This window comes from Podarcis gaigeae (genome assembly GCF_964106915.1).
Source record: "Podarcis gaigeae genome assembly, chromosome: 13".
Taxonomy (NCBI): domain Eukaryota; kingdom Metazoa; phylum Chordata; class Lepidosauria; order Squamata; family Lacertidae; genus Podarcis; species Podarcis gaigeae.
In genome coordinates, this window is record NC_139689.1 from 51,941,809 (window position 1) to 51,963,224 (window position 21,416).

General features: G+C 45.8%; 2 protein-coding genes across 25 annotated transcripts in view; both read right to left on the reverse strand.

Moving 5' to 3' along the window:
* Nucleotides 1-21,416, reverse strand: part of COBL (cordon-bleu WH2 repeat protein) — a 1,088,462-nt gene that overhangs the window by 910,013 nt on the left and 157,033 nt on the right. The gene's annotated exons all lie outside the window — the stretch shown is intronic.
* GRB10 (growth factor receptor bound protein 10) overlaps nt 1-21,416 on the reverse strand; it is an 85,630-nt gene that overhangs the window by 22,296 nt on the left and 41,918 nt on the right. For all 24 annotated transcript variants that reach the window (XR_014557447.1, XR_014557448.1, XR_014557449.1 and 21 more), the window contains 4 exons: nt 16,495-16,696; nt 15,527-15,665; nt 6,896-7,052; nt 607-722 (listed from right to left, as the gene is read on the reverse strand). Coding sequence is in view for 5 of the 24 variants with exons in the window: in XM_083709440.1 (XP_083565566.1) it covers nt 607-722; nt 6,896-7,052; nt 15,527-15,665; nt 16,495-16,696 (614 nt within the window). In the remaining 19 variants the exon portion in view is untranslated. The remainder of the gene's footprint in view (nt 1-606; nt 723-6,895; nt 7,053-15,526; nt 15,666-16,494; nt 16,697-21,416) is intronic.

Sequence of the window (21,416 nt, forward strand, 5' to 3'; positions counted from 1 at the left end):
TTGCCTCAAATGGTATTATTTGCTTCACAAATAATGAGGAACAAGCTTTATGATATTCAGAACAATCGTCATTTACTGCAGTTGTCAGTAAAACCATGCAGCTTGTTTTGAGGCATACAATGATGGATGATGACAAAGTGAATTTATTAAATTGCCTTATACAGGGTTAGAGCATGTAATTCCATATTCTCTGCTTTGATTGGCAGTAGCTCTCTAGGGTCTTTCCCAGCCCTCCTGAGATCCTGCTAAATGGAGAGGCCAAGAATCAAACAGAGAACCTCTTGCATTAAAGAAGGTACTTAACAAATGACAAATGCCCCCTCCAGAAGAGATGGATGGGTGCCTCTCCACAAGACTATCTTCTGCAGGTTTCTTCATGAAAAATAAGAAGCAGAGGGCGTGGGAATCCACAGGGAGTTAGCATTCCTTATTACTACTAGTTATTCTGCTGGTAGGTATTCTACATATAAGTTGTAAGAATCTTTCATATTATTGCTATGATACCATCTAGTGTTTTAAAACCCAATCCAAATTATACAGTGTAGAAGGCACATGGAGAAGACATCCCCCCACCCGGACGTTATGAAAAAACAACAGGATACTCACCACAGGATTCTTAAAAAATTCATATTTTGCATAGTTCTTCCTGAACAAAAATTTACTTTCACTTCCCATTGTAGACTCAACTTGAACAACAAGCTCATGATCTTCTAAGCACCTCTCTAAGAACAGAAAATAAAATATAATATTTCGAATTAGTAAACAGTGGAAGCAGCTTTGTGCTCATGCGTGTGTGCGCGCACACATGCAAACCCAGCACATATAAATAAAGGACATGGACTGTGTGCCCAAGAATGCAGCAAACATTCCCTTCCGGCTGTAAACTAAAGAAGATTGGTATGTCCATTATTGATCTTCCCACTGAGTAGTTGCTGATAAATTTTGAATAAATGCCAAGGTTTCCCAGAATATACTGGGAAAACCACTGTTCTAAAACAGTCTAAAACCCCCTCCCCAAAAAGAAATTGCTTTGTTTCCCTGGGAACTAGAAAGTGCCTCTTAAATGTTAGGTTAAAGGTAAAGGTAAAGGTACCCCTGCCCGTACGGGCCAGTCTTGACAGACTCTGGGGTTGTGCGCCCATCTCACTTAAGAGGCCAGGGGCCAGCGCTGTCCGGAGACACTTCCGGGTCACGTGGCCAGCGTGACATCGCTGCTCTGGCGAGCCAGAGCCGCACACGGAAACGCCGTTTACCTTCCCGCTGGTAAGCGGTCCCTATTTATCTACTTGCACCCGGAGGTGCTTTCGAACTGCTAGGTTGGCAGGCGCTGGGACCGAGCAGCGGGAGCGCACCCCGCCGCAGGGATTCGAACCGCCGACCTTTCGATCGGCAAGTCCTAGGCGCTGAGGCTTTAACCCACAGCGCCACCTGCGTCCCTATATGAGTGCTGTTACCTATTATTTAATATTGCAGAAGAAATAGCCAAGTTTGGTAGTCAATGTGCAGGTGAAGCGTAAATGGGGTTACTCTGTTAACCATAGTTAAGAGGCATAAGTCATGTGTGGGCAAGCTGGGGCAGGATCTGGATCAGGCCAGGTCCAGGCATCACATCCAGCATTCTGTTTCCTACACTGGCCAGTCAGGTGTCTCTGCAACCCCCATGACCAGAGCAGCCCTCCATCGCAATGCTCCCTAGCTTCCGCTTCTGAACTCTGGGGATTTCTAATAGGAATCATGACTAGCAGCTGACAGATTTCCCTTACTTAAAGATGTCTATGGGACACGGGTGGCGCTGTGGGTTAAACCACAGAGCCTAGGGCTTGCCGATCAGAAGGTCGGCGGTTCGAATCCCCATGACGGGGTGAGCTCCCATTGTTTGGTCCCAGCTCCTGCCAACCTAGCAGTTCGAAAGCACATCAAAGTGCAAGTAGACAAATAGGTACCGCTCCGGCGAGAAGGTAAACGGTGTTTCCGTGCGCTGCTCTGGTTTCGCCAGAAGCTGCTTAGTCATGCTGGCCACATGACCCAGAAGCAGTACGCCGGCTCCCTTGGCTAGTAAAGCGAGATGAGCGCTGCAACCCCAGAGTCATCCGCAACTGGACCTAATGGTCAGGGGTCCCTTTACCTTTAGAGATGTCTAGTTCCTTTATAAATATCCATTGCCATATCTAGCAAACTTCATGAAATATATTAAGCATTGTGTGATGTATTTTTTGTCTGACCATCTTCTCCTGCCAATCAGTTTAACTGACTGACAGTTAACCCAAGATCTAGCATAATAAGGGAGGGCAAAAAACTTCTATCAACTTTCTCTATATTGTGTGTGAATCCATCATATCCTTTTAGCCCCACATTCTCTTCTCACAGTAAAAAGACCCTTCTGTAGTGAAGCACCTCCAGCTTCCTGATTGCTTTTTCTGCTTTATTCTGCATGTTCAGCAACAATACAATACAGCGGTACCTCGGTTTATGAACTTAATCCGTTACGAAAGTCCGTTCTTAAGCCGAAACCATTCTTAAACTGAGATGTGCTTTCCCTAATGAGGCCTCCCTTCCACAGTTCAGCTTCCATTCTTAGACCGAGGTAAAGTTTGCAAACTGGGACACTAACGTCCGGTTTTGCGGAGTTTGTAAACCGAATCGTTCGTAAACAGGGCTGTTCTTAAACCGAGGTACCACTGTATACTTCTTGAAACAGCACAATATTCCAATTGTGGCCACCCCAGCATTCCCTCCAACAGTCAACTTAAGTTGTAGAGATCTACCAATTTGAAAGGAAAATGGGGCCACATAAAATAAGGAAGTAGTTTTTACACATTCAGAGAACACCCTAGGTCTGCAGAAATATAAATTATATTAAAATTATAAATTAAAAGAAAAATGCATTTAAAAAACAATGAAAAGCAAACAGAGCTGGAACATAAACATAGATGGACTTATTTCCCACTCATATAGAAGGAAACCCTAGAAGCTAAATGTAAAGAAATGAGACTGGAGCTAGAAAACACATTAAAATCCCAGTCTATCAAATACAATGAATGAATGAATGAATGAATGATATGAAGTGTGCCAGCTCTGTCGGTGTCCAGCGCCTCTGTACGAAGTACCCTTGGCAATGTGCATCCCCAACCCTACAAACTCGCATGTGTTGTGATCAAAGTTCATTGAGGATCATGAAAAGGAGTTCCCTTCTGAAGACTGAATTCCACTGTCCACCATCTCATGGACAACTTGAGCAGGAGATAACCTGAGCACCTTGCGATGGTGTTGCGTTGCAAACAGGGTATGGGAATGAAGCTTCAAAATTGTTGGTGGGGGCCCTACTAAAAAACAAAGCTAGATTATTGCCATTAGAACTTCCCAGGGCCCTAGTACTGCTGATTCTAAAGGAATCAATGTCCCAGTTTAAATGCAATGCTAAGATAAAGCAAGGCTTAGTGTGAACGAACAAATGTGCAGGTTCCCAGAGGGAGGATCGTAACAGCTGAACCTTGTTCAATAAAATTCGGAAAGTATTCCCATTTGGAATACTCCATACTTTTCTGCTTGCCTCATCTAAAAAACGATGTTGTGGAGCTGGAAAAGATTCAGAAAGGGGAAACCAAAACCATCAAGGGCTCAGAGCAATACCCCATGAGGAACGGTTACAGCATTTTGGGCTTTTTGATTTAGAAAAAAGGCAAGTAAGGAGGGACATGATCAGAAGTGTATAAAGTTGCACATGTTGTGGGAAAAGTGGAGAGAGAAAGCGCTCTCATTTACATGTTGTGCAAATCCTGGATCTGCAACAAAATGGATTTCAACTAAATTCAGAATGCAGCTGAAGGAAAATACTGACTGATAAGTATAATGTTCCTTTCCCATCATTGTGAATGACCAAGTTATTTGTGTATGTAAACAGAAGCTTTTGATTTCCTCATCAGCCTGCTGCCTAATTCATTCAGCGATGTCACCCAGCAGAGTTTGACAGCACAGTTAGTCACCATGGAAGCTATTGTGATGTCACAGACACTGAATTGTGGCATCATTGAAAGAATCTGGCAGAAGGAGGATATTGGACACAAAGGACAAAAGCCTCTGTTTACACAGCACCTTGGTAATCTTGGATGGGAAAGGTCCTATAAAATGAGGCTCTAGAATTTTAAAGTGAGAATCGGCTAAAAGAAGAACATCGTTCAAAAAGTTTTTTTCTTTTCTTCCATATGTCTTTGGCAAGTCTACAAGTCTGTTTCAAAAAGTACTACTTTCCAAGAATCATACACTTAACTTTTTAAAGTCAAATCACACTGACATTTAAGACTTCACAAATATGATAAACGCCCCCCATAAAATATCTCTGATCAAAGGGACTCTTGTTATTTAAAAATATGTTTTTAGATTGCTGACACTCATAAATCCCACCAACACTATGCCTTCTTTTACTGCCTCAGAACAACATCCATAAAAACGAAATACACTGTTAATGCCTTACTACATGGGCACATTAGTCAGGAACCTGTTTGGAGTGAAAAGGATTATGCAGCGCAACACACCACTAACAAATCTGAAAGAAAGGATACAGGATGAGAGACACAGAGAGCCAGCGTCCAGTTCCCAGGTATATACCATTAAACCAGTTCCACATAGTTCTCCCGCACCAACTGTAACCATGGCTTCTTAATTCCAGCAAGAGCTGCTGCCTGGAAGGGAGAGTGTCAAGGCTTATGCAAGAACTTCCCATGCTGCAGCATGATGTGCTGCTGCCATTTCCACCTTCCTGAAACGAAATCCAAGGAAGCATCTCTCCCTGTATAGGGCTTTCTTGAAGTAGACAGCCATGGCGGGGTGCTCGAGACCCAAGCCTGGGGATCGGCTGAGCTGTCTAGGACAGGGGTAAGCAAACCTTTTCAGCAGGGGGCAGTCCAGACTATATTTTGGGGGTGAAATGATGCATGAGCACCACAAGCCCTGGTGGCTGCTTACCTGTGTCTTGCGAGCAGCAGGGGCTGGCGGCGGGACGATGAGCTGCGCACGAAAGGGCCCTGGAGAGGGGCTGCTTAAAATGGCGGCCACTCGAGCTCTGCTGCTGCTGGCACCAACAAAGCCCAGCCCCCTTCCTCCTCTAGGCAGGGCAGGGAGAAGCCAGGAGGAGGGAGGGAGGAGGAGGCACCGCTGCTGCTGCCGCCGCCGTGTGAGAGAGAGGGAAAGAAGGTGCGCGCTGGCAATCCAGGCAGCGATTCCCGGACTGTCCACGGGCCGGATCCAGAAGGCAATTGGGCCTGATCCAGCCCATGGGCCTTAGTTTGCCTACCTATGGTCTAGGACAGTGTTTCCCAACCGGTGTTCCGCGGCACACTAGTGTGCCGCGAGACGTTGCCTGGTGTGCCGTGGGAGAGAGGCGGGCGAGTCGGGCGGCGAGAGGCCTTAGGCGCCCTGCAGAAAGGCGTCCTCTTTGTGGGTGTGTTCTCCCCCCTCCCTTAGCGCATCGTATTTAGTTGGGGATTCTGGAGAGGGGGGCGGGGGTGCGCTGGCCCCGAGCGGAACAGACGCGCCGTCGTCCCCACCTCCCTCTCCTCAGTAGCTCCTGACTGAGGGTGGGACGCGGCCAGCGGCGTCCTCTCTCTCTCTCTCTCTCTCCGCCTCCCAGCACCGCTTTTCCCGAGGCGGGCGCGTGCCTAAGGCTGAATGGGAGCAGCCTGGAGGCTTGGCGGCCTCTCAGCGGCTCATGACGGGCGTCCCCGAGGCGGGAGGTGCTGAGCAGGGGCTCTGCGAGAGGCCGCGAGGGATGCGTGGTGGTGCCTGCGCGCGCGTGACTTAAGAGGGCGACCTGCTGCCTCTCCTCTCCCTCCCCTCATGGGCACGGAGTCCCCGGCACAGCTTGGCGCTACTACAGCTACAGCTGCTGCTGCTCCTGCTTGGATGAAGGCGGCTGCTTCTTCCTAACGCCCAGCCTCTGAGGGACCGCAGTCTCCCGCCCTCTTTTTTTTTTTTTTTGGCGGGATGCTGAGGTAAAGGATCCCCTCGCGCGCGGGCGGGCATCTCTTTGGGCAGGGCGCGTGTGGAGGCTTAAGGTGGGCAGTGTGGAGGGGTTGCCGCTTGCGAGGGGAGGGTTCATATTGTATTGGGCTGCGGTGTGGGCGACACGGCTCTCCAATGGCCAGCCCGCGGAGGAACATTGAGTTGGAGCATTTCGAGGAGAGGGACAAAAGGCGCACTGAATAAAGTATTTTATAATTTTTCATATTTCTGTTTACTTACTATTTCATAATAAAGTAATTATAAAATACTTTCTTTGTGTTTATTTGATTCCTATTAAAGAGAGTTACTTTATATATAGTCAATATAAGCACAGAGTTAATTTTTTAAACATTTTCTAATGGTGGTGTGCCTCAAGATTTTTTTCATGAAACAAGTGTGCCTTTGCCCAAAAAAGGTTGGGAAACACTGGTCTAGGACATCAAATTCTCTTCTGGGAGTCCAGCTATATTTGCATAAACTGTTCGTTTGCCAAAGTCACACACAAAACCATCAGTGTACAGTATTACAAAGAATGCCCAGATACATTTTGTGCATGTCTCCCTCCACAAGAGTTACCGGTACATACACAATCAGTGAATATTGTCACCTAATGTCACTCAGTTCACGCTCTATATTTAGGGGCATTCATAACAATTATCTGGGATCCTCAAAATTTACACGTGAATGTCAGTATCTGCCATGTACTTGTTACCCTCTATTACAGGTAAAATCAACATAAACCCAAGGTCAAATATATTGCATCTTAATTGTTGCACCAAGTGTTCACTTATGACAGACAGAAATCCATTTGTAATATTTAAAGCAGATCACCTGAAAAAGTGGGCCGATTTATTGCTCTGTGCTGGGTATTACACTTTAAGATAACTTCCTTCCCTACCTAATCCTAGGAGAGGGTGATGTTCCACTAGGGTCCAGCTGTTATCATCCACACAATGACTTTTGTAAACGAGCAACTGGCAGAGGTCCCGGGCTGTCATATCCGCTAGGATCTCGACCACTTTGCATGTTCCGTCTTCTGTAAAGACTTTTATATCCTGCAATACAAAATATATATATGCCTTTAAAACAGCACTCAAAAACATTTTTAAATAGAAACTGATCACTTCTACGTGGTCAGTACTGTTTATATTCTGCACTACAATAGTAAAGTTCTGTACCAAGGTGCAACCCAAATTCTGCCAACTAAGCATAATCTGAAAGATTTACTCTGGGAAAAGGCAAGGAGTTTTGAAGGACACAGGAACCTTATTTGTGCGCACATGCAGACACACAGACAAACAGTGTGTTCGTTTAAGTGCATCTCTACCCATATCGACTAGATAGAGAAAAAACAAAAACACATATTCTGCGCTTCTGCGCTCCCACAAAATCACAGTCTGTACTTGATGCTCCTTGAATTCCCAGGCTCCGGAAACACAATTTATTTTGCAATATTGTTGGTCTTCTCCAGGAAGGTTGGACAAAGGGGACACAGTCAGATAATGCACTATGCCAGCAAAAATACACCACAGTAGTACTAATTAAAAAATTAATATATATCCTACACCAGGGCTTCAGAAAGAAGTTTGTTTCGTTTTGGTTTTTCGGAGGGGGTGAGAGAGGTGCTAATCTCACAGCATCCAGGATAGGTCCTTTTAGTGTGCAGTAAAACTCAACGGAAAATCTGTCCTTTGAAAATATGTTATCTCGTGGGCATTTAAAATCAAAAGATTCATCATTATTCACACACACTTCCTCAACCCCCTTCCCTGGATTCCAATATTCTTTTGCAACTAAATATGCACTGTATATGCTGTAAGTATTAATAAGGAAATATTATAGTTAGCAAGCTCTCTATGACCCTCACAGTTAGACGGACGATTCCTTATTACAGCCCTATGTTACTTCAATAGCATTAACTCTGCAAAAAAACGTTTCCCAAATGCAGAGCATCAAGATTTAACCCTGTGTTAACCTAACAGGTGGCGCTGTGGGTTAAAGCCTCAGCGCCTAGGACTTGCCGATCGAAAGGTCGGCGGTTCGAATCCCTGCGGCGGGGTGCGCTCCCGCTGCTCGGTCCCAGCGCCTGCCAACCTAGCAGTTCGAAAGCACCTCCGGGTGCAAGTAGATAAATAGGGACCGCTTACCAGCGGGAAGGTAAACGGCGTTTCCGTGTGCGGCTCTGGCTCGCCAGAGCAGCGATGTCACGCTGGCCACGTGACCCGGAAGTGTCTCCGGACAGCGCTGGCCCCTGGCCTCTTAAGTGAGATGGGCGCACAACCCCAGAGTCTGTCAAGACTGGCCCGTACGGGCAGGGGTACCTTTACCTTTACCTTTAACCTAACATTTAAGAGGCACTTTCTAGTTCCCAGGGAAACAAAGCAATTTCTTTTTGGGGAGGGGGTGGTGGAATGAGGTAATGAGATGGTGGGAGGGAGGGAGCAATTAACTTACCTCAACAGCATGAAAAAGGCAGTAGTCAGAAGAACAGGATGGCATATTTAAAAGATAGGTAATCTCTTTCGGAAAGAGTTTGCTCTTTACCTCTCCTGCAACCTGTTGGCACTGCAACAGGTTGCTTTGCAATTTCAGCAGATCACTGTACCCGAGTTGGTCACAGAGTTCCTCCGTCAAAATGTGCACCCTTTCCTTGGGGAAGGCAGGCAACTCTCCCAGAGCGTCATTCAAAGCGTGACGCACCATCTTTTAAGGTACGGAATCAAGCCACCCTGGAGAGACCAATCCCAGCCCTTCCTGTGACTGATGTGATCCTGGCCATCGCAACCCATAGACTTCCAAATCATGCTCCCCAGAAAAATTTCAAAAAGAAAAAGATATTGCTTTTATGCCCATCCACATGCATTGAAAAAGGAGAAAAGAAACAGGTGTCAGCACATCACGCAGCAACCCAGAAGCCGCTTTCCGTTACTACAAAAGTTCACGAGGAGAAAAGAGCCGTTCTAAAGCCCAAACCAAGCCTGCTCCGTCGACTGGCAGCTCCTTTGCCGAATCATTTGCAACAGCTCAGCTAGCAGGAAGAAAGCAGTTGAACTTCCCCAAAGCCGGCTGCTGCTGCAGCAGCGACCCCTTCTCTCCCGCTTGCAGTCTCCCTCCTTCCCCCCATTGCACCCCTTTAAACTCGAGGAGCTTTTGCTATTATTGTTTTTACTGAAAGATTTTCATGGATAACAAAGGTACATGTAAAGTCTCTCTCAATGAGCTTTTGTAAAACAGGCAGCAAATAAAGCAAGTGGGAACGTCACCGGAAGAGGGCCAGGTCTGTGCTACGGTTGAGTCGGCCGGCCCCTCTGTTTAATGGAGGGGAGGTTGTAACCTTCACCTGCCCCTCCTCGATCAGGGTATCCCATTAAAGGGATCTGGGGGTGTGGATCCAGTCCAAAGCCTGGGCATGGGCTAGGGCCATGCCATGACCCCAACGGGGACCCCTCGTGTTGCCTCTATTTGATGTAAGTCATAGGGCTCCCCCTTCTGGTGGCTTACCCTCAGCTTGACTCCCTGCAGCTGGACAGGAGTCAAGATATAGCCTGGTCAGTGGCGTAGCGTGGGGGGTGCAGGGGGGGCCGGCCGCACCGGGCGCAACATCTGGGGGTTAGGGGGCGCAAATCCACGGGTTAGGGGGTGCAAATCCACGGGTTAGGGGGCGCAAATTACTTGCCTTGCCCCGGGTGCTGACAACCCACGCTACGCCACTGAGCCTGGTTTCACCCAGTGCCTAAGCCAAACCGCTCACATCTGTAACCAATAAAGTTGTGGTCTGTTTTAGCCCATAATCCAAAATACAGCCATAGCTCTTGTTACGTTTGCTTCAGGTTAAATCTTTTCAGATTGCACCCTGCGGTGACCCGGAAGTACCGGAAAGGGTTACTTCCGGGGTTCGCTGCTCGCGCATGCGCAGACGCTCAAAATTAAGTCACGTGCATGCGCAGAAGTGGCAAATTGCGACCCGTGCACAGGCACGGGTTGCATTCTGCTCATGTTGTGAACGGGGCTCCGGAATGGATCCCGTTCGCAACCAGAGGTGTGTTTATCAATCAATTAATTTATTAATCAATTATCATGGTGTGTTTATTAATCAATGAGGAATTACAGGGCACGGGACCTTGGCATACAAGTCCGCTCACCTTCCGCTCAGGGGCGGGAGATTGAATCCCAGCCACGTCACCCCCGCCGGGCCAATTTTTGCAGGAGTTCCCGCCGCGCTCTGAAGGCTTGTGGATAGCCGCCTGAAGCCTGGAGAGCGCGAGGGGTCGGTGCACACCAATCCCTCTTGCTCTCCAGGCTCCTGCCACTTTGCTGAAGGGGTGCTGAGCAGCGAGGGGGAGAATTTCCCCTCCCCCCCATTCTCCCCCTCCTATGGTCCGGTGCGTCCTATGGTCCAGTGCGTCCCATAGAGCGAAAAATACGGTACCTGTGAGAAGCTCCAAGGCAACTTAACCCTTTTTTCTCAATTTGACTTGTTTCTAAACAACAGATTTTTTTTCAACACAAAAGCACTGCCTGCAACTGCATTGGCAATGTGCAATACCTAACTTTAAAAAATAGGGTTGCCAACTTTTCAACCAACTTCTGTAGCTGTTTGAGTGTGCAGTTGTAGCTGTTATAGGTCAAGTCTAAGTGTAGCTACATCTGAAGGTATCAGCAAGGGATACTCTTACTTTGTTGTGTTGCAGCAAAGCTTCATCTGCCATTTCCCGCAGAACAAACTGCTGTTAACAGCAGAACAACAAGACAGAAGTTTTTCCAGGCTAGTAAGGAATCCTATAACAACAACAACAATTTCAGTTTAGTTCTACTAGAGTCTACAGCAGCAGCAACAGCCACAACAACATATATTTCAGTTTAATTCTGCTAGAGGCTAGAGTTAAAACTGTGACTTAACGGAGCCAAAAGCCTCTGCTAAGAAAACCTCAGAAAAAACAAATTTATCTTGAATAAACACTGATTGCAGGAAGTTTTCTCAAGAACACGCTTCAAGTGGAAGGGAAGGGGGAGCGAGTTTAAGAATTAATCACAAATTTATTCCAGAAATCATATTTAAAGGACCTCTCAATACATGAGACACAGATGCAGGAGCCAATTGCTTTTAACAATGATTCAAAAAGTTTTCCAAGTTACATCAGCCGCACGAGGCACCCTCTATTCAACATTAAGGGTGAGAATGTTCAGCCAATCAGAGCACCAGATTGGCTGAACATTCAGTACTCCAGCACACAAAAAGGACCCGATAACACTGCTCCGTTGGCAGGGTAAGAATTTGCTATTTTATTATTTTGAAGAGAGACTTAAAATGACATTTAGTACCATGGTTTCATGTCACCAGTTTTAATTTATAAAGTTGTGAATACTCACCTACTTAATAAATTCATCCATGCTTAGGTGCCCACGTTAACGGATTATTAAAAATGGCAAGCCCGATATCATGTCCAGGCTTGGTGCTGGAATCGCAAGGCCATTATGCAAATCTATGCCAAGACAGCACTTGCAGTACCGTTCCGGTCACCTCACCTCAAAAAGGACATTTGGGAGAAGGAAACCGTTCAGAAAAGGGCAACCAGGAGGTTCAGAAAAGGCCACCCTATACCCAGAAGGTTATGCCAACTGCTGCTCATAACCAATACACCTTCTGGGGAGTAAGGTGATCAGGATGAGGGGCAGCGAAGTGCCAATACACAACAGGTCCAGAAGAAGAGATCTCAGTAACAACTCACTTTTTAGGTGCCCAATTTCCAGTGGCTGCTTGTCCTTCAACTGCTGCAGTTAGCTAACAAGAACTGTAAAAGGTAAAGGGACCCCTGACCATTAGGTCCAGTCGCGGACGACTCTGGGTTGCGGTGCTCATCTTGCTTTACTGGCCGAGGGAGCCCGGCGTTCAGCTTCCGGGTCATGTCGCCAGCATGACTAAGCATGGAAATGCTGTTTACCTTCCCGTCAGAGCAGTACTTATTTATCTACTTGCACTTTGACGTGCTTTCAAACTGCTAGGTTGGCAGGAGCTGGGACATAAAAATGACAGTAACAGCCAATGGCAACCAATGAGTTTCATAGCCAAGTTGAACCCAGACCTCAACACTCTGCCCACTTCACCATACTGGCTCAACATGCAATTTGTGTTCACGTGAACATATTAGGCATGCAAACTTCATCTTCTACTTGAAGTACAGTGGAACCTCAGTTTTCGAACATAATCCGTTCCGGAAGTCCGTTTTGACTTCCGAAACGTTCGAAAACCAAGGATCCAGGGGCTGTCAGCAAGTTCCATTGAGAAAAATGGAGAAACGCGCCTCAGAAGCCATTCAACTTCCAAGGTGCGTTCAAAAAACAGAAGCATTCACTTCCGGGTTTTCTGTGTTCGGCTTCCCAGACGTTTGAAAACCAAGGTTTGACTGTATTTCAGAACTGCTACAGCTGCCAATAACACCACCGGCAGCAGGAGATGTTCTGTAGCTTGGTCAACGGCAAAGCAGGTAAAACGTTTGCTGCCATCTTTCTCCTTTCCTTGCTACTGCCCCCCTCTCCCCCCCCCCCAAAGGAGGAGGGAAACCAGACCATCCCTGGAGGAAGACATGGGATCCACCAGCCCTCTGCAGATTTGCAACATCTGGCCTGATACCAGACTTTTGGGTGGGCTGGGGAGGTTAAAGGGGGGGGGGAGGTGTTTTTTTTTGTTTGCTAATTAGTGGGTGGAAGTATTATTTATTATCTGAGTATAATATTATTTGTTATTATTTATATGGAGGGTGGGTTGTGTTTGTTTCGCTCTCCCCTTTTTTCTTCACTTACGGTAGTGTGTGTACAGCTGTAAGTCACTTGGGTGACAAGCGACTAATAAGTCAAACAAACAAACAAACAAACATACAAACATGAAACAAAAGAAGCCCTGGTCTACTCTGTAATCAGCAGACTGGAACGGAGAACTGATTTACAAGAGTTGATTCAAGGAACAAGGGCACAAACATTAGCACAAACAGCTTTGCAGAGCGTTTGGTACGTGAAACAACTATCTGCACATTTTCCAGAGGTGTATAAAGAGCAATTACAAGACCTGCTCTATTTTTACAGCTTTGTTGACTCACACAAGATGCTTTCAACTAATATCTTTTGGCACAGCAGGCACCTACATGTAACTGTTGCAAATTTTGCATCCAAAGTATTTGTACACAATTAGAAATTACAGCTTACATTACGGGTTAGATTTTAGTTTATACCCCTAAGAGACAAGCGCAAATGTATCCCTATCGTGATTTATAACTTCCTTGATATTATATGTGAGCTGGAACTGGTCTGTGACCGAAATAATAAATTAATTAATTCATTCATAAGAGAAAATCAAACTTAGGTTATGGTATCATAGCTGCCTACTGTGGAAACAAGATTTATCTTCGGCTTCCTGAAGGAGCGTCTCCACCCCCATCATTCAGCCCGGACACTGAGGTCCAGCGCAGAGGACCTTCTGGCAGTTCTCTGCCTGCGAGAAGTGCGGTTACAGGGAACAAGGCAGAAGGCCTTCTTGGTAGTGGCGCCCGCCCTGTGGAACGCCCTCCCATCAGATGTCAAGGAAATAAACAACTATCTTACTTTTAGAAGACATCTGAAGGCAGTCCTGTTTAGGGAATTTTTAAATGTTTGGTGTTTTACTGTGTTTTTAATATTCTGCTGGGAGCCTGGGAGCCGCCCATTGTGGCTGGGGAAAGCCAGCCAGATGGGCAGGGTATAAATAGCTTATTATTATTATTATTATTATTATTATTATTATTATTATTATTATTTGCAGTTGTTATTGACATATTTTGCTGACAAATTGTGTAGCTGTCTGTCCCATTTTACCATTCATCGCCACCACCACCCTCAAATTTTGAGGGCAAGAGTAAAGACCCTGAGCTCAGAAAGCAGCAATCTCAAATATAAGCTATGTGTTTCTGTATGTCGGATGGGTAATCCCCGGCCCGGCAGATGTTATGGGGTTCCACCAGGCAAGGTAATGGCAGTGGAAACCCAACACCACCTGGAAGGGCATGGATTAGCCATCCCTGCTTGGAAGGTACGGGAAGCAGCTTTTCAACTCCACCCAAGCTTCATGACTCGAGCTCTTCACCAAACTCTTTGTTGTGCTAAACTGTTATATAAAAAAAACCCCTCCATTGCATGAGGGACCTTTCTCCATTTCACGCACCTCAAAGGAAGCTGCCTGCTGCCTCCCACCCATCACAGAGAGCACCAACATTACATCACTACGAAAAACTCTCCATGGAGCCATGTCAGTCTAATTACCAGTGAGTTCTGCTCTTTCCCGACGCATCAAATATTTGACCACCCCAGTTGTTGTCCTGCCTGACCTTCCTCGGGTCTCCTTCTACAATGTCTACCAGCTTTTCAGGCTGCCCTCAGCTGGCTTCCTTTCCAGCCCTGCAAATTCCGGGACAGAGAAGAGCTTTGTTTTAGGAGGGTCACATTCACAGCTTTGTCTGCTGCCACAAAACGATCCCTCAAGCTGCAGATCAAGCTTTCCAGCAGCTTACACATTCTTCAAGAGCTAGATTTCTTGTGGATACAGATCACTTTTTACAAGACCCACCCTAAAGAGCTGCTCTTATACACATATTGCACAGCTCTAACACGCTCTGCTTTTATTTGGATAACTGAGTTTAAATAATTAAAGGTTACTCTTGCAACTAAACTGAAGTCCTATTTTAAAACACAAGCTCTGTGAAGACAGAGGACCCAGACAGTTAATTATTTCACATTACTTTCATTAGCTGTCAATGCATAAAACAACGAGTTTTTCAGTTAACACAACGGTCTAGGAAGGACTTACTTCCTTTAGTCAGACAATAAGTTTATAGCCAGTATTTTAAACACATTTTGATTGTGGGACCATCATTTTAATCCAGAAAGAAAACTAAAAGGTACAAACGAGTAGATTACTAATGAGTTAATAACATCAATTAGAGCTTGATGCTCCCCTTTTCTTCTTTAATTTCTATGACAAGGAAAAACAAAATCAAAAATCCCTCCTAATTTAATAGCATGGATGTATTAAACACTTTTTAAAAAGTAATGCAACTACTGTAGAAACAACATTAAGTCAGCAAGATGGCAGGTAAGAGCTCTGGATATGCCATAAAAATCCAGTCACTGATAACTCCAAGCAACTTTTTGGTATTCCAAAATAAATGAGTCATTGCCTACAGTATTAAAGTCAAAGAACATACCAAACTTGTATTTCTTCATTCACTAGAACAGCCTTCCATATGCAGAAGGAGGATTTCGATGTGTTTCGTACGGACAAGACTTTTTTTTTAAAAAAAAAAAGCTTTGAAGTCTGCAGACCGTGTTACTTACAAGTCTTTACACTACTCATGGGAAATAAGTTGTATTTTTAGTAAAACATTACATTTCTCCTCTTCTTCTTGTGATTAAGGTGCCAGTTCCAAAATCCCCAAATCAAAAACTCAGTATGATAAAAACAGTCAACCATTCTAAAAAATGCAACAGAAAAGACAAATCTCACCTGTTTGTTTGCAGGCTGATTCTGAGGTAGAGATCCAGGGGCCAAGACAGGTGAGCTTGTGGGGCTGCAAAGCTCAGGAAAAGGGTTCGGTATGGCAGGCAAAGAGGATGTTCTGAACTGTTCCTCCTCTTGAAGGCGTCTGCAGAACAAAAGAAGGTTTTCAGGTGGGCACCTGGTCAGTATTAAAGGTAAAGGTACCCCTGCCCGTACGGGCCAGTCGTGTCCGACTCTAGGGTTGTGCGCTCATCTCACTTAAGAGGCCGGGAGCCAGCGCTGTCCGGAGACACTTCCGGGTCACGTGGCCAGCGTGACGAAGCTGCTCTGGCGAGCCAGCACCAGCGCAGCACACGGAAACGCCGTTTACCTTCCCGCTATAAAGCGGTACCTATTTATCTACTTGCACTTAGGGGTGCTTTTGAACTGCTAGGTGGGCAGGAGCTGGGACCGAAAGACGGGAGCTCACCCCGCCGCGGGGATTCGAACCGCCAACCATACGATCGGCAAGTCCTAGGCACTGAGGTTTTACCCACAGCGCCACCCGCGTCCCATACCTGGTCAGTATTAGCCTCAGCTAAAGTTGGTGCAGATGTAACCCTAAGTTTTGGTTAAAGATGCCATGGCAGGGAATAGGGAGGGGAAATCATGTGTCAGATGGCAGGGCAGGGAAGCACACGAACATCTATCTGAAACTCAGGAAATGCTGTGCAAAATATTATTTAATTTATATACTACGGCTTCTAAGGCCAAGGACTGGTTCGATTATTCCTATACAAAACCACTAAAATAAGATAGTAATTGTCCCATTGCACAGAGATAGTAACTGAAGCAGAGGGGAAATGTAATTCGCTTAGTTCTTGGCTATTATCAGAATCCAGGGCTATGTATTTTTCTATTGGGCTACACTGGCCTGCCATGTTGGTGTGCTCCAGAACTCTTAAAAGGAAGGCATTGCTTTATCGCTTCCATACCTGACTGCCATGATGCGTACTGGCTGAGACCTCTGCACTTTCTGCTTTGGAGATACAGGCTGCAGTGAATTTGTTCCTGAGGCTGGTAGCTGGCCATTGTGAAGGAGTGGGGTGCTTTCTGAATGCACGTTGTAGGGGGTGTACAAACTTTCAAATGAGGAGTTCATATCATTAACTAACGCTTCCAAGTCCACATCATCATCTGAAAAGAAACAAGAAGACAGACACACTGACAGTCAGAAGCAACAAAACAGGGACACAGCTGGCACTACTGGTGCATATTGGAGAAAGAATGTAAGGGACAGGTTTGCCCAGGTAGGTGGAACACATACTGGACTGATTCAGATGCAATGCTAAACCAGGATATAGCATTTTGAGAAAGCACTCCTCTTTCTGTGCACCCCACCCCTTCAACAGCACTCCTTTCGCTTCTGTTTTACGTTGACCACAGCTTGTGGTGTCATTGAACTTGGGTTAATTTTTAATATGGGTCGAAGCAATAAGCCAACAGACTGCAAGAGGGCTGGAGTGTAGCTTAGGAGCCTACCACATCACAGCGTAGAAAGCAAAGAGACATCCCACTGCATCCTCAGGGAGCCACCTGGCAAAACTCTTCCGTGTGGTCTGAAGTTTGGTTACTCCTGACTCAAGAGGACGGACCTCTGGAGCTATTCTCCTATTGATTTACAAAGCCCTGAACAACTTGGGCCCAGGAAACCTCAGGGATCACATGAACCTTTTATATTCCAGCTTGTTCACTGGGATCATCTGCAGGAATGTCTCTGGTCATTCCCCAAGTTGGTGAGGATCGTTTGGTGACAACAAGAAATTTAGCCATTAGTCTAAAATAGTCGTTGGCCCAGTCCTGTGGAACTCTCTCCCAATAGATTCAGGGGGCATCTTCTGTGCAAACTTCTAAATGCCTGCTGAAAGCTTTTATTCCGCTTGGTCTACGCAGGCAATTAAGAGTAAACCTCCCACTATCGTTTACTGGTGCTTGCTTTTAACATTTTTGCTTTTAATTTGTTTTTAATGCTTTTAATTTTGGGGGGCTTTTATCTTTCTGCTGTTGTAAACTGCTTTGATATGTTTTGCGGTTTAGCGGTATATAAATACTTTTTAAAAATAAATATGGGGTCGTGTGTGTTTTTCGTAGCGCTCTGCTTAGAATCTTTACAACCAGGATTAAGCAGAGTTGTCAGAGATGGAGAGCAGCACAAAGTAAAAGGTGGCTGGTGGATTTGAAGCAGGTAACCAGCAGGTGGCACTGCTTCCTTTGAAAAGTGCAGACACAATACTTAACACTTATTCTCAGGAACCAAGTATTTGTAATCCAGGACTTCATAAATAAATAAATAAATAAATAAATAAATAAATAAATAAATAAGTGATTGTTTGCACATTTTAAGCCAAACTAGCTGATATGACTGAGGAAAATAAGAGCAACTAAATTAGAATGCCAGTAAAAATTACAGAAACATTTCATAATATGCTAGTACTTGAAACACGCTTTCAAGTTTGTTCAACAAGCCTGTGTTTAGAACTGGAAATTGAAAAGGCATACAAAGGACTAAGGATTCCCAGAGTTGGAAACCAGGCTTAAGCGAAGCTCGGTCTTACAGCCATACCTTTGGGGAAATGTGATATGGCATTGAACTGCATTCACACCAATGCTTCTTTGGGGTGCGGAACATGGCCATGCGAGGTGCCCCCGTAGCATTTAAGAAGCAAAATATGTAGGAAAAGAAACTTGGGGGTTCCTATTAGATACAAATGCCACATATGAAGTTAGGGGTTTTTTGCACTACTTTACCCATGATTTTGTTCAATAGCACTAATACCAGTCTTTGGGGAACTCCACTTTGTACATCCCTCCACTAGAAGAATTATCCATTGATTCCCGCTCTCTGCTTCCTGTTTCTCGGCCAGTTACTGATCCACAAGAGGGCCCTCTCCTCTTATTCCAGGATTCCCAAGCTTATTCAGGGCTCTTTGGTGGTGAGGTGCATTGTTGACAACTTTTTAAATGTCTAAAGGCACAGTGTAAACTGGATCACCTCTAACAGACTTGTTGGCCCTCTCAAAGCACTCTAATAGGTTACTGAGCCAGGGTTCACTTGCAGAAGCCATGCCGGTTCTGCCCTTTGGCATGAGGAATAGGGAGCCAATGGCTCTTCAGTCGCCCTGCTAGGAGATGGGAGTTTCTCATCCCTGTTCTATACGCTTAGCAATTCTACTAACAATGCCTTCCACTAGTTTACCCAGAACAGACACTAAGCTATCAAGCCTTTAAGTTTCAGGACTCTTCCCAGATCTTTTTTTAAAAACAAAAATTGGAGTTACATTGGGCACTTGGCAATCCTGAATTAGAGAGGCCGGTCTTAAGATATTTTTGTTAGATCAGCAATTTCACACTTGAGTCCTTTAAGAATTCTTGGGTAGATGCCATCTGGATCTGGTGACATGCCAGTTTTTATTTTGTCAACATGGCCCAGAACTTTATCTATCATCCCTACTATTTGCCTCAGTTTCCCAGAGTCTCTTCCTGTGAAAGTTCAAGCACATAGTAATACCCTATACAGTGGTACCTTGGGTTAAGTACTTAATTCATTCCGGAGGTCCGTTCTTAACCTGAAACTGTTCTTAACCTGAAGCACCACTTTAGCTAATGGGGCCTCCTGCTGCTGCTGCGCCGCCAGAGCACGATTTCTGTTCTCACCCTGAAGCAAAGTTCTTAACCCGAGGTGATATTTCTGGGTTAGCAGTGTCTGTAACCTGAAGCGTATGTAACCTGAGGTACCACTGTATCTTCCTCTGTGAAGGGAGATGCAAACAATTCATTCAGCTTCTCTGCAATCTCCTTATCCTCCTTTATTTGCTCCTCAAAGTTCTTTTTTAGCATCCCTTGTTCTCATTTGGACAAGACATTTTCTAAACGAAGCCTTCTTGATTCGAAGAGCTTCTTTGATTCTGCTCATCTTTGCCCTTTATGCAGGGCGGGCCCAAGACATTTGGGCACCTGAGAGGGACCCCAAAATGCCATCCTTCCCCTCCCTTCCAGGGAAGAAGGGGTGAGGGTAGCTGTGGACCCTGCTTCCTGAGGTGGTCACCTCACCTTGCCTCATGGGCAGGCCGGCCCTGCCTTTCTGGATCTGCAGTATACCTTCTAGCTGAGATCCTAATACTGCAGCTTTTAAAAGAAAACAACTCCCAAGCATTTGGGAGAGAGTTGCCTTTGACTTTAGTCTTCCCATTAACAGCATTTGCAGGAACGGTGTAAGGTGGCATGTAAAATACTTTTAAAAATGCTAGCACATGGCACCGCTGAGGCATCTGAGCCGCGCTACAATTGTTGTGCTGTTCAGAAAATCCTTTTGTCTCAGTTCTTGTGTCCAAACCAGAAAGGGAAGCCTCAGGAGCCATCTGCAATGGCTGCCAATTCCCAGAGCAGCTACAGGCAACCAGGCCGCGTGATCCAGCCATTGCCACACCCTACTATCAGGCAAGTCTGGAGCTGCCACTGCTCACAGCAGGAAGACGAGCTGCTCTTCTCTGATAGGAGGAGCAAGGAATTCCCCCTTCCAGGTTTTTTGGTTTTGTTGGTTTTTTGCCTTTGTTCAGGCAAATTGCACATAGCAGCGCACATGCTGCCATGAGGGTGAACTCTCCTTGCTAGAAACGTGGGGCAAAGAGTAGTTTAGGAGACCTTAAGGCATGACAGCTGCTACTTTGGAAGTAAATGTTTCCTTCAGGTACTGAGTGAGCTTCTGTGTGATGCAGACATGTTAACCAGGACTCAGTGCCGGAAGCTAATAAGGAACACATCATCTCTCTCCTCATTGATATGAAACCTCACATGAACCTGCTTGGCAGGGGGTTGGACTCGATGGCCCTTGTGGTCTCGTCCAACTCTAGGATTCTATGAACCATCTCAAAATTAAGCTCCACTTCCCAAAACCACTTGTAACAGATTATCCTAAAATCACAATGAACTAGTCCCAAACATTCTGAAATTCTCACAGATCAGCAGGTTTTCTCCCCTAAAAGGCAGCTACTGTGAGTGAGAAAACTATTGATAGACACTCCTGTTTTTGTAAAAAAAAAAAAAAGGTAAAGGACCCCTGACAGTTAAGTCCAGTCACGAATGACTCTGGGGTTCTGGTGCTCATCTCGCTTTACTGGCCGAGGGAGCCGACGTTTGTCCGCAGACAGTTTTCCTGGGTCATGTGGCCAGCATGACTAAGCCTCTTCTAGCAAACCAGAGCAGCGCACGGAAACGCCATTTACCTTCCTGCCAGAGCGGTACCCATTTATCTACTTGCACTGGTGTGCTTTCGAACTGCTAGGTTGGCAGGAGCTGGGACCGAGCAACGGGATCTCACCCCGTCGCGGGGATTTGAACCGCCGACCTTCCGATCGGCAAACCCAAGGCTCAGTGGTTTACCCCACAGTGGTTTACACCCGCATCCCATCCTGTGTTTGTACCACAACACAAAAGATCCAGGAGAACATGAATTTCAACCATCAGCTTGTGGAGAATTGTTCCGATAAAGCACAGGCTGTAGTCAAAATTTATTCTTGGCTTACTGCTTGCGGTCTGGGGGAGACTAATGGTTTGTTAATGCTAAGCCAAACCAGAGCTTAGTTCCCAGTAGCATTGCAGCTGCATGGCCAGGGAAGGAGCAGAGCAGCCACAGTTTCCCCTGTGAATACCCACAGGCATTTTCACTTAGCCAGGGTTTTAGAGTGGTGCTACATGCAAAATGGGCTGTAACGCTTCTCCCATTAGCCATGGTTAGGAGGCAGAAGCATTTCCCCAACATGTGAATTCTTGAAGGGTGGATGGGGGCAGATAATGCATGTATGTGCAAGCCCACATATCATAACACGCCCGCTGACCCCAAACACACCCCTCACTTCCC